This window comes from Diabrotica undecimpunctata, chromosome 6, assembly GCF_040954645.1.
Source record: "Diabrotica undecimpunctata isolate CICGRU chromosome 6, icDiaUnde3, whole genome shotgun sequence".
Taxonomy (NCBI): domain Eukaryota; kingdom Metazoa; phylum Arthropoda; class Insecta; order Coleoptera; family Chrysomelidae; genus Diabrotica; species Diabrotica undecimpunctata.
The window spans coordinates 21,483,438-21,504,636 of NC_092808.1; the positions used below are offsets into that span (position 1 = coordinate 21,483,438).

Here is a 21,199-nt window from a genome sequence, read left to right on the forward strand (position 1 = left end):
TCTATTATTGCATTAATATGAGCTGTCGTTCTTGTCACTTACTCGAAGAAAACGAAATAGCTGTCCTTGTTTTGTTTTCGTGGAGTCTAGTCATCAACAATGTATCCAGAGTGTGTTCTTTCTGATATTATTAGCATATTTTCCTGGGGTTTCATTTGTTTTCTCTTATTCCAAAAACTTAATCCATACAGTTGTACATTTTTTCTTCCATATTTCCCTTTTTTTCTTTCACCCCAATCGTTTTAGTAGGTCCTTCTTTGCTTCCAAGTACATGTGTTTCGTTCTTCAGCTGTAGATCTTCCTGGTCTAGTGCGATGGCTACTCGATCATCCACCAAATGAAGCGCATGCAAGGTTGTTTCGTCGTTTAGTGGTATACCCATTCCAGAACAAGATCGTTATAGAATTGTTGTATTGCTTTCTCAAGTGTATTATTTATAGATGAGCTTTTCAATAAATTGCCATAGCCTACATAGGAGTATTGTATCATAAGCGTTCGTCAAGTCCACAAATAAAAGATGGGTTGGTCTATCCCTAACCATTATGTTTTCTTTAATTAGGTTCAAGTATATTTATATGGTCGATGCACGAACGTCCAACTCATCATATTCGTTTTCGACTAGGGTTTTCATAGCTGTTCCATGTTATCTACTGAAAGTACTGGTGATTGAGATGCAGCGGTACTTCTGACAATCTGCATTATCTCCTGTTTGTGGATTGTTGTAATACATTCTTCTTTCCAGCTTTCCGGTATATGTCTATATCTTCGTTTAAGTGTCCATTAAGAATTTCTGTCAGCATATTAACAAGCGTTGGTGTTGCATTTTTTTCCTCGCATTTTCGTTTCAACATTTGGTCTTTATTTCCTATTACCACCATTCTTCTAAAAAATTTTTGTTTATTGCTTTTTAGCTTGCTTGATTATTTTTTAGTTTAAGGTTTAAGTTAATCCTGAAAAGAAAAATTACTGAATTTATTACTACACAAAACTACTACCAAAGTCCGATTCATCAACATCTTTTTTTGCGAATTGAGACATTTCAATCAGTATTAACCGAAGTTATCCTTTTAGCATAATCTTTATCGACTAGTCCATAATAATAAATGAATATTCATAGACTACTTTAATTTCGTGAAGTAGTGGTTAAATTTCTGTCGGTTATTATAATCCTTATCACGGCATTATCATAATTATTTACTTAGTATGCAGATTTGTCGGCCAAATTGCTATAAAAACAATCAGCGTTTCTAAACTAGAGTAATGCTGTAGTTCGTGCTTCTCCGTTTTAATAGCATTCTGTCTTTGTTTTAACGTTTTAATACAATAGGTTCATCTAATGATAGTTGTTTAGTCGTCATTCATCTTAAAATTAATAGAATTTTTATAATTTTCAGATAGGCTTAACCATAAAGAGTTAATTCTTCATTTAATCATACTTTGTTAGTAATTTTACAATACAGTATGGGTTATTAGTACACATCTTTCCAGATTTTTATATTTTTCAAACTGTTCTGCTTGGCTCTTTGCAAAACCATCCCTTAACATATATATCTACATACAGTGAAGGATATTTATAGTGAATTGGGTGAAATAACATATTTTTGTCTCGAATTATCGGACTTTTCGGCCGGCCAAACGATCGGAAGCTCGGTATTCATTAATGGGCATATATGTATGGAGTTTCATTGCTACGATAAAGCAGTTTTTAAAAACGAATGTTGGTCATACCTGCAACACAACTAGCGATGGCATGTTGTTGATAATGATGATAATCGAGATGCGTCAACGTGACAATTCCACTAGCCTCTTGTTCACATACTTTTTCTGGCACGTTTGATGCATGACCACGATGTCAACATTTTCGAGCATACACTTGTGTTCTTCCTCATTATGAACAATGCTGATAAAAGAATTTGAACGCCACATTTTTTACTGTAACAATATTATTTTTGGTTGTAGCTTCTCCACACACAAAACATTGCTCCATTTTGATTGCAATACGTCTCTTTCGAAGATCGTCTATCGATAAACTGGGCCTGGATCGTTCCTGTTTATGGCCTGCTGCTGATGCCGTCAGTGCCTAGGGTTCGTTAATCGCCTGTGTCTCGTTCGGCTCGTCATAGACGTAGCACAAGTTGATTGAGGCACAAAAAATCAAAACAAAAAAGTTAATAATAAACAAGATAAATCAATAATTGTGATTTGTCACTATTTTCTCCCTTATCTCGAAAAATATTGAACCTACGAAAATATTTGCCAAGAATAAATTGTAGGAAATTGCAATTTCAACCATTTAAGTCCTTATCATTTTTGTCGAAAAATTAAAAATGAGGGAGATATTGAGCAAAAACGGTTCTCCCTTAATTTCAAGATGGCGGCTAACGGAGCGTAAAATTCAGTCGCGATTTTAATTTTTACACTATTATTGGCCCCCCTAAAGGTTAAAATAATAAAATTGGGCCTTTTTTTTCGTCTAATCTGACTGGACTAATTTTAAAAAAATATGAGTTAACTTGTATTTACTCTATTATCAATGTTTTAACATTTTCCAGTTTACACCGAATATTTGAATGACTTCATTTCAGTTTCATGTATTCTACAAATCAACTCGGTACAAAATAATACGTACATACGCACATACTTCACGAGGTGTTGTAATGACTGACAGCCGTTTCTTTTTTAATAAAATTCAATGTTAATCACCTCGAATTTGCATATCTAAATGTAGTCGTGACATGAAACTTCCAAAAATAATAACTGTGTCGGTAAATATACAAAAACTTCATTATGAATCTCCGATTAGGAATAATTAAAAAAATATGCTAAACATGTTTACCTGCGACATATGGGTATTAATTTGATGGTAATGTGATTAGTCTTACATAAATCAAATTTTTGGGAAATCGAAAAAGTCAATTTTGACAAAGTTATGTCAAGAGTTATCATGTCAAACTGCTTAGCTCTTCATTCTCTTTAGAGAATGAGTTTTGTCTAGTCGTTGCTCTTCGTTATAGGCTGTTCCTCGTTTTGGATTTAGTATTGGAACGATTTTTCCTTTAAATTGCTCCACGGTAAGTTATTGCACAGTAAACATTTTTTTTCCAACCCTAGAAGAATTTTTCTTTTCCTATTCGGTTATTCTAGTCTATTCGTTTGTCTATGCGTTTTGATAATTCAGGGCTGTTATATTAGCTAGGAAACTTATCTACCAGCGACCTTACACAAGTCTGGACTTGCACATCGACTGTAGCATCATACAAGCATAATCGTTGCAAGTTCCTCTTAAACCTGTACGTCTCAAGCAGAACTTTAAGCATAAACTAAATCGTTAATCTCTTTAATGATCGTATAGAGACCTTGTCAATTAAGCTGGTCTTTCGTAGATTTTTCTTTCCTTTTGTGCATATTATGAACGACCAAACCTGTTGCTTTCTCACAAAACTACGTCCGCTAGTTTTCAGATCAATTCGTGTCTTCATTCCGTATCTGCTTTTGTCTCAGATCTTCTGCGTAGTTATCTACTTCGATTTGTCTGTTGTCCAGTTATCTAAACAGAGAATCACTTCGCAATATTAATCCTTTACCAAATGTAACATTGATTTTACTCTTGGGGCCGATTTATGCAATCACCACAAATGATTCTTATTCGAGCATTCCTTAATCTTAGTTGAATCCAAAAGTTGAAAAATGGGAATCTTGGGTTTATGTGATGAAATTTGAATGCGTCAGCTAGTTCTGAGGTTACCACTGAAAAACAAATAGAGAAATTCTTAGCTGTCGAAGATTTCATTAGTGAAAGAGTAAATACCAGAAGAAAATCTATTAACTAAAATTTGTTGCACATATTTTGAGAAAGTTTTTTTCGCCCTAGATGATGATATAGGTCGGACCGTTATGATGTACAAAACTCATAAATACTGGTGACCTTTCTTCCAATGATCAAACACCAAAAACACTTTCATTATTTAAACAGAAAGAAGTGTCATTTTAGATGTATAAACCATATAATTCAGTTTATTTAAAGTGTGGCTTCTGATTTATCGTTAAGGAAAACATTGTCATCTTTTTCACCATCATTTATCACCAGCTTCATTAGATAATTGATGATATCTGGAGTATCATTTGAAAAAGCAGTGGTGACAGTTTTCTAGGATTCTTGAGCAGTTTTCCAAAATATATGTTGTGTAGTCTGTCATTTTTGGAAATTAATAACGTATTTTTGCGTGAGTTTCTTTATTCGAACAGAAATGTTTGATTAGATTAAACATAAATCATATAATGAGACACACAAATTAAAAACAAATTAGTCAAAGGTACGCAGTAGGACTCTACAGTACTTTAATTTCATGCTCAAACAAAGCAAAGGACTTAGAATAACACTCAAAAATTATGAATTTATACCGGAAAGAGTAGCACTGGACAGGAGCCAGATTAAAAATACAGTGGAACCTCGATTATCCGTCAGGGCACCGGATCAGGGGTATGACGGATAATCGAAAAGACGGTTAACAGAACATTAAAAAAACTCATACTAACTCATATTTGTACGTTTTACTTGACAATATGAGGGATTTATGTTAGTACAGCCAAATCAATTTGATTTAAAATATTCCGAAATCTTTGTTTGTTTTATTGTTACTTCACATTTTGTAATGGCTGAATTTCTTAATCGACGTAAAATCACCAAATCTACCTTATTTGCTTCTTCTTGTCGAGAATACTTTGTGAGTTGCAATGGCATCATCAACATCGCCAACGTCAAAGTCTGTGTCAGCTTCTGAATCAGTGTCTTCCGCCTCTGTTGCCATTCTAACGATTTCATCATCTGTCAGCAATAGATAGCCGTTTGCGTCCTCATCACAAATTAACCATTCGTTTGTGTCATCTAGGCAACGAAAACAAAACAGTTGATCCAGCCATAACTTCATTTGTTACCGCATCACGCTCAGCTGTCACGGGGGCATTTTCAACTTGAGTTGATTCAGGCCATAATTTATTCCACGCTCTTTTCAGCGTTACTTCCGAAACATCAGCCTAAGCATCCACAGCATTGTCGACTGCGTGTTTTAAATTGTATGCTTTCCAGTATTTTGGTTTGCAGTATATACCTTTTTGAACCAGTCCGCGAATATTTCCTGGGACATCCATGCATTATGTTGTGCGTAGTAGTTCACGGAAAGCGCGGTTATATTTATGCCCTTGAAACAACGTGGTTTTTTTGCTGTACCAATCAATAATAAAGGAAGGCGATGGTCACCACTTGCATTTGAACACATCATTGCTGTGTTTCGTTGCTTTTCCGTTTTAAATCCGGGTGCATATTTTTCAGACAGTGCAGCGAGTGTTTTCGTTGGCAATGCTTTGTAGTTTAAAGCAGTTTCATCTACATTGCACACTTGATCTCGTGTCAAACCATATTCATCGATCATAGCTTAAAACTTTCTTTTTTTCACCTTCGATTTTCAGTTCCCGTATACTGTAACGATTTTTGAACTTTTACCACCAACCGCCGCTTCCTTTGAATGAAGGATCGCCATTCAATTTCATGTTGAAAAACGACGCTTTTTTGGCAACAATTGGTCCAGACAAACGAACACCTTCGCTTCTTTTTTGAACGAACCACAAACACAGAGCCGTGTCGAGTGATTCATTTGTGGCTTTTTTCATTGTCCTACGATGTTTCACCCATCCATCAAACGATTCCATTTGCGAAGCATACTTTTCAATTCCTTCAGCATTTTTCTTTAAATCATTGAATGTTGTTCTCGGAACATCATACTTTTTGCTCAATGCGACAGCAGAAACACCTTTCTTTAGTTCTGCAATAATTTCTATTTCTTTTTTTTTTTTTTTTTCATTTGACAAAATAACACGTTTTCTTTTTGATACTCCAGATGGGGAAGGCTCCATTTTTCAAAACTTAATTAATCAAACATATAAGTGACACAATCAATGTTCGAATTTAACTTAAACTGAATTATGTTGACACATAGATATTATGACATTAAGGAATTTCGTTTGACTTATCGCAATGCTGAAACAGAATGAATTGATGACTATATTTTTACTTATGTAGTCCATATAATATGAACGCTGACGGTTAACAGAGGTGACGGTTAATAGAGAGACGGATAATCGAGGTTCCACTGTATAAACATTTAGTGCAATACATCATACCTGGACAGCTGCTGTTCCAACAATTTGTCAAGGGACAATTTTATATAACGTTTCACAGACTTATATTTAAGTATAAAGTTTTTAGCGTCTTTGCAGGTCTTATTCTTCGAGTGTGTTTATTAGATTGAAGAGGATTGACAAAGACGGAATGTAATAAACTATAATGCTGTTAAAAGTAATCGAGAACTACAAAAAACAAATGCCGTATATCTTAGTACTTCCGAATGCTGCCGAGCAGTTTATAGTATTCTTCTTCTATCGCGATCGCTGTCAACACCTTCCAAACTACCGTACAAGGTAGTTTGTAAGAATAAGTCTTAAAACTATTTTTAAATGTTTAATAAGCAGTGTATAACTCGTAATCTGTACAGTTTTTAGATAATAATAGCGTATAATGTAAGATAATAGTAGCAGTAGTATACTAAATAAATTCGTAGTAAAAATCCTGGAATTATCAACGTATCATCAATATCATTGTCCCATTATGGCCATTTCTGCTTATAGGACACTGCAGTACACATTTTCCATTTAATCTTGGCAAAACTTCTTACTTTCCTTCTGTTTCTTCCAGTATGATGATGGTATCCATCCGGGGTACATGGACGGCGCGGCAGGGGGCATGTACGAACCACACGTGGCCCATCGGCCTAGTTTACCAGGTCTTCATCACTCCCCCCATTTGAACCATGCAATGCACCCTTATCACTCGAACCATGTTAACCCCACGGCGAACCACGTCATGGGAGGAGCCGTACCTGATGTCGGGAAGAGAGACAAGGACGCGATCTACGGGTAAGTACCAAAATATTATATAAATAATATTGATCCTATATGACATGAATAATAATCACAACCATCTCAAGAAAGGAGTTTTTTGTAGTAACAATAAATACACAGCCCTTTAACCTTACACGGGTACTATTTTGCCAATGAATGGCTAAGTTAGAAAAAATAACGGCAGGTTAGATAAGAACCAATCTGATTTTTGTGAAATACCTATTATTTTTTATCAGGTAGTACCGAGACTGAAATGGTAAAATATTGATTTTGATCAGACGGTACTTTTACGTCACCTTCTGCAGCTTTCGCGGTTTTTTGAATGTAGTATTCTAAATATTTTCTGATTTGTGGATTAGTACCAATTCCTTAATAGTTGAATCTTGTAGCCATTAATGTTTGGGTACACGTAAAATCATTACCAATTAGCACAAATACTCTCGTACATAGTACAAACTCATCACCGCCATAAAACTAGGGATTTTAAAATAGACCCCGAGAGATTGGTAAACTGATCACTGGCCTACCCTGCACCCAGTGGAAGTTATAGACCATAAACCCCTTACAAACCTGGAATGTTTGTCTCCTGTAGGTACTCCCTTTTGTCTACAATTTTATTATTTTCTACCTTTTGTTATATGGCATATTTATATGGTTTATATTGTCCCACAGTATTTAGAGCTGCTCTTTCTATGTATCTTTACGTAATATGTTTAGTTTATGACGTATATGTCAATGCCAAAAAAAAAAACAAACAATTACACAGAAAAAATCTGGAACTAATGACGATTTCGTATAATGAAGTTAATAAAATTAAAAATAAGAATTAAAAACTGTAAAAAAGATCTTCCATTTTCAAAATAGATCAACTTGACTGAATATACAGTCACAAATGTTGATCTAAAAATTACAAATGTTCTAACCTTTTAGAGATTTGATTAACCCATTAAGGGCCGAGACAATAAACAAAGAGAAATTTGACAATTGATTTATTAGATTGGATTAAAAACACATAAATTAAGACTAATTTGCAACCAAAAAGAATTTTTTTTTCTCATGAAAAACAAGTGGGTGCGTATACGCACCTTTGGCCGAATACGCATACAATTTTTAAAAAAGGAACATATTGTATCTTAACTGTAAATTCAATTTTAAGATGAAAATTTTCGAAACAATCGGGGTGTAGCTGCACTGTACACTTTTTACATAAATAAATAGTATTACTTTTGCACATCCGACATTTTCTTCTTGCACTATTATCGTCTCTTTTTATAATGTGGCCAATATTGTCGAATCTAGTTTCATCTGGTAAAGCAAATTTAGATGGACGTCCATATACTGAGTTTGACAATGATGTAGCGGTTTCTTCACTATTCTCTGCATGTCCAATATATTTTAGTAAGTTAAGAACCAATCTTGAACGAAACTCCAGTTGGGAAATTTTAGAATCATTCGCAATTTTAAAAATTTTCCAACTATTGACCACCATAGTGTCAATCATGTTAGTAAACAACGGCCACCACCACTTTTTCCCTCTTATTTGAATACGGTAATTCGCAATGCCATTATCATGCAGATCCACTCCACCCATGTATTGGTTATATTGGTGAATTATATTAGGCTAAGGGATAAGAATTTCTTTGTGTTCTTTACGGTTATAACGTTTAGTTTGCATAAGGGGTAAAACGTCACATGTATTTGTCATTACAGTCACTACTGAATTATCGTTCCATCTTGTCACCAAAACTTCTAAATTGGAATCGAATGCACATGTATATGAACCTCTTTCCTTTTTTTCATAATTTTGTTTTCTTCTAGAGGACACTTAGCAGTGCGATTTTCCCTTACTGTTCCTGTTGCAAAGAATCCTTTTTCTTTCAATAGTCCAAAAAGAGCTTCGACCAATACATATCAACTTAAGGCAGAGTGTGATAACCAGATAATATACATATGCCAATAAATTTTTTTAAATCTGTATCATTCATTTCAAAATCGTGACGGTTATTCTGCGATGCATAAATATTTGTAAAATATCGAATGCTCTCACTTACTTCTTTATCAAAAAAGAGTGAAAAAACTTCAATAGGTGACTTGCCTCCATGGTTGGCTTTTATATTTTCTAAATATCGATCAGACTGATGTTGAATTACTGCCGAGTACGAATGAGTATCTGTTTTTAGCCAACTTGGGACAAATTTGGATTTATTATTTTTGCCTGGTTCTTTCTTTGGACGTTCTGATCTGTGGTTCAGAGGAATATCATCATCAGAATCGTCAGAATTCCCATTCACTTGTATTTCATATATACCTGCAATATCTGTTTTTATTCCTTCTTCACCAATAATATTATCATCAATGTCTTCTACATCGGAAATTTCATCGGTTTCCGGTGGCACATAAACCACATCAAGTGAGTCAGCATTTTCACAGTCTGAGTCTTCTTTTAACAAAGCCATTAACTCTTTAGTAGTTAGTGCCCTCTATATACACGCATTCATATGATAATAATTTAGCTTACCTCATTTCAACTTATATGGAATATAAAACAAATAAACACAAGGAAACTTTCAAACTGATTTAAGTGTATTGAAGTGTATTGACTATTGACGAGATCGTAATTTCAGATTGTTTAGTCTACGAAAAAAATATAATATGGTTTCGGCCAAAGGTGCGTATACGAATCCATCGTATAAACAGGCAATTATAGACCTTATTTTTAAAGTATGAATGAATAAGTTTTAAATTATGCAAAATTATAATAATCTTAAAATATTTAAAAAGTAATATTTTTGTCAAAAGAAAAATGATACTATATACCTCAATCTATTGCGATGTTACTTCAATAAAAAGAAAACATTAAAAAAATTATTTTCGGGCCAAAAAAAAATTAACAATAAAGGTTGCGTTTACGCACCTTTGGCCGTAAATGGGTTAATATTCTAAGAGTGATTCGCTTTTTTCGCTTTCACCTAGTTTTGCAAGTGCAAAATAAATCAAATATATTATTATACAATTTACAACTTGTGTACACCGTACGAAACTATGAATGGATTGTCTATCAAACCGTTGGCCGCATTAATAAAACTTCCAATATATTTATGACGTGCCATTCCGTAGATAATTTACGGGTCAGGGCATCTAGATAGCTACGATCAACCGCCACACTCACTTGTTTGTTACGATGCTCTTTTATTTTATTAGTTTGCGCACTCGCGGTACACAGATGGTACCGAGTAATCTGTGGAAAAATTTCCCGGGGCAATAGGTTAAGTATAATCGCGAGGAAATGGATTTTTATTCAATATTTTTCGTTCCGAGGGAGAGAATTTATGATAACACTCATTCAAGTTTTATGGTGTGCACACAGAACCGAACTTGAAAACATTCTAAATATCCAGAAGGTGTTTTTTTATGTATATCCACCCACATCTATTCTTAGCTAGAATTTCCTTTGTGAAAAGGTACTTAATACCTATATATAGCAAATATGCCACGTGTCGGGCATCATTAGAAAGGCATTCCGATAGAGTGTTCAGGCCTTAATGGTTTTTCTTCCCATACTAACATCTTTTTTGTGAAAACGTATTAATTTGTTGAAAGTGGTACGTACCTCTTAAAAGTTTTCCCACCAAGTCAAAAACAGGAAAGCAATAGGAAACTTTATTAGACTTAGTCTAAATAAAATGAATTAAAATAATATCATTTCTAATACACAAATACTTTACTCATTACTTAAGGTGTCCATTGATTCCATACTCAACTTTTATGTTCTCACACACAGCAATAATCTCAAATTTTGTGTTCAGGCATTACCCATTGAAGTAACACTATTGATAAAATCTAAACAATTCAAATAACTACTTAGAAAAATTGTTACATTATTTTCTTTGGTTTGATGGAAACAATTGAGACATTAGGAAAACATGGGAGTTGCGTTTTATTTGTAAGAAGTGTAAAATTGGCAATAGATTAATATTTTTTTACAAAAATGATTTTCTATGGATTAATAATATTTTATATATATTTATTTTGTTGTTTTGGTGCTCAGGTATTTATTCCATAACATCGAGGAAAGCTGAAAAGAACTCAAAAATAACATAATTTACGCAGCAAGAGAATCACTTGGAGAGAGGAAATTAACAAACAGTAACAAATCAAAAAAGAAAACTCCATGGTTTAGAGAGGAAGTGAAGACAAAATGCGAAGAAAAGAAGAAAGCCTTTTTATAGTATAGAATACAAGAAACACTTATTGTACGCAAGAGAGATACCTTTAGGAATAACCAAATCGATTGAAAATATCTACCAAAACAACACAATAAAAGTGTTTACTCTATTTAAGCTGGCAATGAGATAATACAGAGAGATTCCCTGAGTCCTTTCTTGTTCAACCTGATTATGGATGAAATAAAGAAAAGTAAAAACTAAACAAGGATACCAAATGGGAGAAAAACAACTTAAAATAATCTGCTACGCAGACGACGCAATCCTTCTCTCTCAAAGTGAAGATGATTTACAACGTATGCTGAAAAATTGATGGTAAAACACTATAGAACATAGCTAGAAGTACAGATATATGATTTAGATGCAAGGTGGGAAACATCAAGGACTGGGTAAGAAATAGAAGAGTAGAATGGAACGATCATAAGCCGAATGACAACAAATAGAGTAGTAAAGACGGCAAGAGACGGTTCCCCGATGGGAAGACGATCAGTAGGAAGACCACGAAAACGATGGAACGACAATTTACTGAAGGTACATTGAAAAACAGACAGAGTCATTTCTACGTGAAAAGAAGAAGATATTTGAGTTAGACTTGAATGAACACAAAATGGTAATCGAAACATTGAAGAATGTAAATGAAGACAGAAAATGTTTTAGACTGATAGGTGGTATACTATCAGAAAGAAAAGTAAAAGATGTACTACCGGTATTGGTAACGAACCAGGAGAAACTTAAAGAATTTATTGAAAAGCTTCAAGAACAAATTACTAAAAAAAGATCAAGAAATTAATGAATATAGGGAAGAAGATATTTATTCCACCAAATGGGATTCAGTTCATTATTGCTGTCTAGGGTTTTTTCGTTATTGTAAACAGCAGGTATTTGTACTTAACCTCTTTTGTTACTGAATTTTTCATTTAAAATTAATCTATTATTCTGAGATATTGGTTTTCGTATAGCTAAGCTGTATTTTTGTTATAGCTTATTCATCTTGTAACTCAGATTGTCAGGATCTTACTTGATCAATGCTTATAAGTACTTGTTTGACACTGATATTGTTATTCCTCGCGTTTTTAGTGTCTTTATTATGTATATTAATTCTTTCTTTATTATTAATTTGTGTATTGCTTCCTAGAGTTCTAATATCGGTACTGACTATCTGTAAGTCCACAAAATACCATATGTATATCATTGTTTGTTGCTTCTTAAATAGTTGTTGTTTATACATCCTCTTTTTTGTTTAGCATCTTTTATATTTTATTTCTTTCTGTATTGTCTATTTCTTTGGTGTATGGTATGGTTTTTTTTGGACTTTTGCTATTAAAATGTTATTTTTACTTTACAGGGTAGTGAATTTGATATATTTTGATATTGAATTGTTATTAACTGAACAAAGCCAGACATAGTAAAGATAATAGTTAAATTAAAAAGTTTAAATGAAGAACTGGGAGCTATTTACTAAAAAAAACTATAAGAAATAGTCGTCTTATTGAAGAAACAGTAAATATTACGACAAAATTGGATAGAGATTCTGGTAAAACCAATAAATGAATTAACTTGCCAGACCAATAAAAACTTGAAACAGAATGAAAAAGAATGGAAAAGATGACACACGATAAGAAGCAAAGAAACTTTGGAAACTTATCAAAACAAAACCTGGACTAACGGGAAGTAAAAGATAGAAAGGTCAAGTTAGAAATAGTCTTAAAAAAATGCTTGGAGTAAAGAAGGGATAATCCCAATGACTTCTTCTGTGTATTGTTTAGTTCTTTCTAGCAAAATGTTTGCAAATAATTGGTAGGTGGTATTTAGGAGCGTGATTCCCCGCTAGTTATACATTGCTTTTCGTTTCCTTTTTTGTGAATTGGTACAATAAACTTTTTCGTTCATCTGGCGTTGTTTTTGTACCAATCGTCTTGAATTATCTTGACAACAGATTAGAACAGAGAAACTTTTAGTTACATCTTCATATGTCGGGTATTGGTCTTGTATTTCAGCTGTTTGCACCTCTACTTTTGATGTGTTTTCATTAGATTTGTCGTTTGATAGTTGACAGAAGTATTCCTTCCAGGTTTTAGGATTTCCTTGTCATTACTAAGAAGCTCTCTGAAGAAAATGTTCTTTTCTTGCTTGACCGACCTTGAAACTGCTTCAACGAATTGTCTTATATTGTTTTTCCGATTTTCTTCTATATCTCTGATTGTTTGTTCCTGGTGATCCTTCTTTTTCCTTTTCATTAGTATTCTTGTCTGTGTTGTTGACTGTTTATACCTTTCAATGTTTTTGTCTAACGGATTTTGGAGTATGTCTCTTCTAGCCATGTTCAATTTTTCTATGGATTTCCAATCGTCATCGAACCATTTTATTCTATTACTTTTTGGTAAGCCTATATATTAAACGAAAACTCGTTTTTAACTCATCTGCAGTGTGCGGAAACGGAAAACTTACTTTCGTTTTCCAATATTTGTCAGTTTAAAATTGGACAATTAAAAATTATTTTCAGTTTTTTGTACACCAAATTTAATTATTATCCAATTTGAAGCTCGGGATAGACGAATGAACGACGATTTAATTTTTGTCTCTTTTCTACCGGCATTCAATACAAACTAACTTTTTTTTCGTATTAACGAATAACACGAATCCACTAATTACAGACAGAGGTCATTGTAAAACTCGGCTGTGACAGAAATGCGTCCAAAAAAATTGCCTACGTTTCCTGTATATTAAATTAATTACATTAATTCAACTATGACTAATGCGCTAATATAGCTGTATGTATTACATTGCTCACTTTTTTCGAGAAAAAATTTTTAATGCTTCAATTAAAATCTGGATTCCGATAAGTTATAAAGGTCTGTTTACGATGTTGCTTGTTACATCGACATTCCTTCCTCTTTCCTCAACGTATATAGACTAGTGTGACTTAATTACGAGAAATTTCTCACAAATGAAAATCAATAATTATACACCAACTTGGTTAGAATAAATTTTGCTTGAGATTTAACAATAATCATCAGTTTTTAAATATTTTAACAAAAAAAAAATCCGTTCATTGTTACAGTTATTTCTTTTTTTATCAGTAAGTTTCATTATGCTTATTTGTATCTCCATAGTTTGTTTTATTGTCGCTATATTTTCAATATTGTTATTGTGAACGTCTACGTTTAAGAGTTACAGTAAGAGGTAAACAGTGACACACTGATTGAAGAAATTTTTTAAGTACACGGGAATATCTTTTTCCTTTAGTATATAAAATTCACCAAATACTGCCCAATTTCATCTTTTCCTACTTTTTATTTCCACAGCCAGAGGAAGTCCCTCCCAGAAGATTTTTATTCAGTTTTGTGATTTGGACTATGTATCTATATTCAGTTACTTGTAAGTTTGTTCTACTGTGATTCAGAGGTCTTTTTCTTGATTTGTCGCGATTTCAGCTTTCGGCTTTTAACGTCCTACGTCGCCTTCCGACTACTAGTCATAGTCCTAGTCTCTTGCCGTGGGTCTTCTTCCAGATTGTTCTCGCGGATCTCTTTGTCGATACCCTCTCGCCAACTTTGCCTAGGTCTTCCTTTCTTTTACCTTTCATGGGGTTTCCATTTTAGAATTCGTTTCGGCAGTCACGCCTCAGCCTTTTCTGTACATAGCCAAGGATTAATTGTTTTGTTTCAGCATCGTCTACCAATGTAAGTATTGTAGCCATAATTTCTCTTATGCGGTCATTTGCTACTCTTTCTTACCTTGAATTTCCACTTTCCTTTCAACGTCGCCCGAAATCCAATCGGTTATATTAGCATTTTCTCTGTTGTATTCTTTATTTGCCACACTTCCAAGCCGTATGTAACTATGCTTTTAATGATATTGTTGTAAATTCGTCTTTTGTTGTCCTTGAAATCCTTGGATATCGTTTGGTCCCATATAATACTATTTGATTGTGAGATAGCTCTCCTACTCTGAGTATTACTGTGTCTTATATCTTCCTCTAATGTACTGTTCTTTGTAATTTGCAAACCTAAGTAATTATATTTTTCACTTTGTTTAATTCGCTATGTATCTTCTAGCTGTAGGATCGGCTATTCTCCTACAATAACATTTAGTTTTCTCCATATTCGCTTCTAAACACCACATTTCTTATATTTTTGTTCCAGTGCTAACACTATCTGATCATCTGCATATAACAGAGTGTAAAGTTCGGTGTTATCCAGATGGATTCCTATCCTATGGCATTTCCTCTTCCATGTTCTTAAGACCATCTCTAAGTATATTTCGAAAAGTAGATGGGACATTTAGCATCCTTGCTTTAACCCTTTCGTAACTGTGACACCTTTCGTTACTTCATCGCAAATTATTTTGGCTTTAATATTGAGATATGGGTTTTTAATTGCTTTAATTATATTGATTTTTTCAAGTACCACAGCTTTTGGTGCAGAACATTTTGTTAAGTCTACATCGAGCAAACTAACTTTTTGATCAAACGCTGTCTTCTTCTCAGCCATTTGAGTTATATAGACAAGCTAGTGGACCTTCCTGTTCGAAAGCCTGTCTGTTCTTCTGCTTCGATATGTATATACTCCCCTGCAACCCGATTTTTGAGGATCTTTTCAAATCATCTGATAACTGTGCTAGTAACCGAGACACCGCGGTAGTTATCACAGTCATTTCTGCTGCCTTTTTTATGGATTGTCGAAATTATACATGGTTTCCACTTTTCGGGTACCTCGGTTTTGTAAACTCAGAGCGGAAATAGTTCAGCAAGGTGATAGTACAACAATTCCGGTCCGGAGTTTTGCATGGACTTTTCTAAGTCCAGGAGCTTTTTCGTTTTTCACAGCCTTTTGTCATATCTGTCTTACCACATTAACCGTAATTCTTAGAGGAGATCCAGCCTTTATGGCATTTCTGCCTTCGACTATATTGAGATACCTACTCTACTTTGCTTTCAGTTAAGAGTTCCTTAAAAAACCCATTCCACTTCTGTGGAATATTACGTTTATTTTATTATAATATCGTACATCAGTTTTCAGATTTCTGTAGTAGCGAACTCCAAGACATGAATTCATTTTGCCACAATTTCCCTGCCAAGCTTAATTTTTTTTCTGGCATACCTTCCTTTGTATTCTCGCTTATGATTTTTATATACTGCTTTATGGTTTTCGTCATTAGAACTTAGGAAGTTTGGTATTTTTTTCTCTTTTCTACAATGCCATCATTTATAATTTGTTCAATTGTAATCATATTTTTATTATTTTATTTTTATAATTTTTAAATATTTGCTCATGATTACTTAATGGCATTAACCATTTGCCTACTAGTCTACACTTGTCACATTAAATAACTAAAGCGGTTATGTTTCATAATCAGAATAAATGTACTAATTATTAAAGACAAATGAATTTGATATATTTCGCGTTTTTGTATCGATATTGTCGTTAATTTTATCAAAATTATCTCTCCTTGAGTGATTTTCAAATTTAATACGATCTTTATTGTTTTCTGACTGTACTAGACGTAATTTTAGGCGATATTGACACTACTTAAATCAAAACAAATACAACCAGTTTGTGTTAGTCTAATGTATCCGGCCCCGGCTAGAGATAAATTTGTAAGAAATTACACATTTTCGGAACGGAAGTGGCACGCCACTGTGTATTGACGTCCCATTTGAACAAAAACATAAGCCCTGTTATCCATTTGGGGAATTTGGTCTGGGTGTTCGGCTTTTTGTGAGTAAATTAATATCTGAAGCACAGATGAGGCCTTATTCGACGGCACATGGGTCCTCTAGGTCACTTCCAGTTGGTGCGTTTTCTTTTTTAGAGATATTTTTAAAAGTTTCTCAGACCTCCAGAGGGAATGCAAGATGTTTGTAAATCGTTTTAGTGTGTTTAAGACGATTTTGAAATGTGTTTAATATAATCCACGCAATAAGAAAAATAAATAACACGTTTTTTTCATAGCCCATAAGACTGTTACGATTAGGAAATAAAAAATTCTTTTATCTGCTTAAATTTTTTATTAATTGAATATCATAAGTCTAATATTCATTAACGTCTCATTAATTTAATAGCATACGTACATCATCTGCAAAACATTTGCTCTAGAAAATTAACTGAACAAATTGTTGATGAGCTAGAACCTTTTTAAGAAAGATTCTAGGCAAATATAGTAAGTCTTCTTTAACTTTTTACAGCCACTTTGAACTTGATCGTCCTCTTTTCTTTCTTCCTCCTGGATTCCATCTAGTTCTACATTATTTTATTTTGGTCACGATATCTTCCTTCAATACTTTTTTAATGTCTGCCTTAGTTCTGCATCTGTATTCATTTTCATCTGTATGGTTTTCATGATCTTTCTTTCGACTACTCATAAGTCTTCTATTCTAATATTGATCTAATTACTGTGTCATTTCGGTCAGTATTTTAAGCAATTTTTAATTTGCAAAATAAGCTTTATTCGCTTCTATTATTTCTATTATTTCTGGCATTATTTCTTCGGTTTTAATTGTCACTTTCAGGTATTTGAACTTTGAGTTTTACTTCTTCAAATTCGAACTCCCTATTATATTTTTTTCTTTTAGGGATTTTTCCCTAATCGTAGTCTCATTGTTTCTCGTTTTTCTTTTATTTCTTCTAGCATTTCTTTCACTATATTTCTGTTATTTGCAATATTAACAATACTGTCTGCGTTGTTTCACCCTTTTCTTTATGAGTTTGTTTGAAGATTGCACCTTTTAATAATTATTTTAAGTGCTAGATTAAAAACTTATTGGAAGCAGGAAACGTCCTTGCGACAGTCATTATTTAATTCTAACGTTTTCAGTATTAACTGCATAATTTTTCTTAAATCTTTTAGTTCTTTCATAACTTGGAATTCACTATATTTCTTTTTATTGTGTCATAACGTTATAGCATCTAATGCGATTCTATGTTCAGATCAAAGATCAAGTCATCGATCATGACATAAATAAACTCTTATTCTTTGACGAGCCTTTTTGTTGTACATATTTAATTTTGTTGATAAATGTTTTCCCTTGGATTATCTTGAATTTATCTTCTTTTCTCTATACATGTCAGTTTTATATTCCTTCCCAAAGTTTAACAGGAAGAGAATTACTTTAACTATAATGCCAATTGAAGTCTGTCCTCCCATTTTAGATATAAAATACTAAAATAGCTCTTATTTCTAAACAAACAGAAAATCCATTTCTTATAATTAAAAATCAGGTTCAAGACCAGACATTTCTCTTATCGAAGTACAATTCTTAAAAAAAAAACCGTAAAAGTGGTGCAAAACAGTCATGTAGGTCTCCCACACACACAGCTCAATGTTTATAAACAAAGTTTTCAAATAACAAAAATACTGCCCTGAAATCATGTGCAGTGGCAATACTGATAAGCCAACGAAAACTTCCCAAAGCGAGTGAATATCGACGATCACGTTTTCTTCGTGTTGATTACGTGTAACATAATGTAAAATAAACATTACCGTCAAAACTGAGGATAATGTAGGCATTAAATCATAAATTTAATTGAATGTGTCAAACAGTTAATATGTTTTGAAAATGTGAATAATAGGTCAGTATATGTGGTGTTTACAAACCAATAAAATATAAAAATTATCTTAATAACTTGTATTCAGAGTATATTGTTCCATAAGATATACATGGTGGTACCCTTAAGTTATTATCATGAACTCGGTTTATTTGTATGAAGTTACAATAGTAAGAATTATTTTATATTCTTTAGCATTTCTTCCTTTTTATAGACTTTAAAACTCGGTTTATTTGTATGAAGGTACAATAGTAAGCATTATTTTATATTCTTCAGCATCTCTTCCTTCTTATAGACTTTTGTATTTATCAATTTCTTTTATTCGATTCTCATGATCTACGCTGAGTTTTTTCATCTCTTCTACTAGTGTAAAACTCCCTAACGTAGCATTCCTTACAAGCCATTCTACAGGGAGGAATATTTGGAAGGCGAGGTCCTGGTTAAAGAACTTGTGATTTAACCCAACATTTGTGCAGCTGTTCCGACAAGATGATCGCCAATTAGAAACTGAAATACCTGGGTCACGTGATGAGGGGACCAAAAGTTGGCCGAAGGCAAAATTCTTGGTTGAAGAATCTATGTGATTGGTATCAATGTAGATCGATTGATTTGTTTAGAGCAGAAAGTTCACAAATAAAAATAGTCATTATGATTGCCAACCTCCATATAGAGACAGCACTCAAAGAAGAAGATGAATAATCCAGGCGAAATATATATCATCGGTGGAGATTTTACTGCAAAGAATACCCATTGAATGCTTCAATGTATAAAGGGAAAGTATTATTATTTGATCTTAAAGAAAAAAAAATTATACTATATCTACTCTTTTGAAGAATATCTCAGCAAATTACCCAGATTTTGAAGATTTATGCATTCTAATAACTCTTCAATAGTGAATGTGAGTGAATAGTAAAAATAAGCCTTGAAGACAACATTTATCTGGTTTATTCAGAGATATTGTCACTGAAAGATACTCTAACATTAAAGTCAGTAATAGAGGGGAACAATTAACCAAAACAATTTAAAGATAAAAAACAACACACAAAGAAAATTTAACGAAGAAAAAGATGACAGCAAGCTAGGGATATTCAAGAAAATCTTAAATAACGATACTCAACAACTCAATAAGAGGATGGGATCTTATGTTTAGGAAATCGTTGATAAATTTAGTTAAATATGACGCTTTCTTTAAAGATTGTCAACCACTATTTTCAATGTAGTCCAATGTTTTCAATATCGTCCTCCATAGTGTTCCAACAAAAATAGTGATTGTCCAGTGGTGATTTCATCACAATAAATTATTTTAGTAATTCAGTCTTCTACTTTTTGTTGACCTTGAGGATTCCAATCCAGCGCTGTCCAGCAATGTCTTCTACGGAGTGTGTGGCCCAGTCGTCAGTTTGGTTCCATAACTTTTAAGATTCGATTAGGCCAAAGGATTTTTCGTAACGCTGTATTAATGAAAACTTAATGGTGTACTATGGGTACTAATATCTTCCACGTTTCACATCCATATAGTAATACAGCTGGTACTGTTACATTTGTATTAAAGAATTTTAATTTCGTTTTAGTTGGATAAATCCTGTTACAGTCAATCATGCTGCCCAGATATACGAGTGGTTGTTATTTACAATAGGCTGGTTGTTTCTGGTGCCAAATTGCATTTCTTTGGTTTTGGTAATGTTTATTTCTAGACCAGCCTTCCTTGATTCTTCTTGTAATCTATTTACTTGGAGTTGCATGTCCTCTATGTGTTGTATATTTGTGCTAGGACTCATCAGCGTAATCTAGATTATCTAGTCTGTTTGTTAATCTCCAGTAAATTCCTCTATGATAGTTTACCTTGGTAAACACAGAGTCCAGTACAATTTTAAATAATAGGCGAACAGCTATTCGGTCAGATGTTATGCCGCTGTGTAGGGCTTTGCTTTCTGTATCACTGTAGAGGTCTTTGATGAGATTTATTATTTTGTCTGGTATTCTGCTATTACTGTATGTGTGTTAATTTGGTCTAGACGTGATCGATGTGATCTGAAGCTGGTTTGTTCCTTCCTTAACATTGTTTAACTTATTTAAAAATTACAGGATCCAACTTGTAAATACATACATTTTGCCTTCCTTGCATCCTTAGCCAATCCCTCCCGGTCCAAGGCATGCTCGTCCTCCAAACCTCTCGATTCCATCGTTCTTCTAATTCCTTCATTCCATGAGCGTCAAGTTCTACCTCTTTTTCTTCTTCCAGGGGGCTTCCATCTGTGAAATTTTTGGGGCCAACGTTTGTCAGGCATTCTCAATAGGTGTCCAAACTATTTTAAACCTCTTCTTTTTATTCTGTGAATGACCGTTTCTGTAGCATTCATATTATTTCTTATAGCTTCGTTGATATTCCTTTCCAGCCTTGATTTTCTAGCACTTCTTCTCAAATAATCCATTTCAACTGCCAACAATCTTCTCTTCAGGTCTACATTAATTGTC

At 33.4% G+C, this 21,199-nt stretch overlaps 1 protein-coding gene across 5 annotated transcripts in view; it reads left to right on the forward strand.

The window, feature by feature from the left end:
* The window catches only part of hth (Meis homeobox homothorax), a 393,321-nt gene that overhangs the window by 56,099 nt on the left and 316,023 nt on the right, over window positions 1–21,199 (forward strand). For 4 of the 5 annotated variants that reach the window (XM_072534421.1, XM_072534423.1, XM_072534422.1 and 1 more), the window contains one exon: window positions 6,749–6,969. In XM_072534421.1, the coding sequence (XP_072390522.1) occupies window positions 6,749–6,969 (221 nt within the window). Of the gene's footprint in view, window positions 1–2,933; window positions 3,072–6,748; window positions 6,970–21,199 lie in introns of those variants that run through there. The other variant, XM_072534424.1, reaches the window with a different exon arrangement.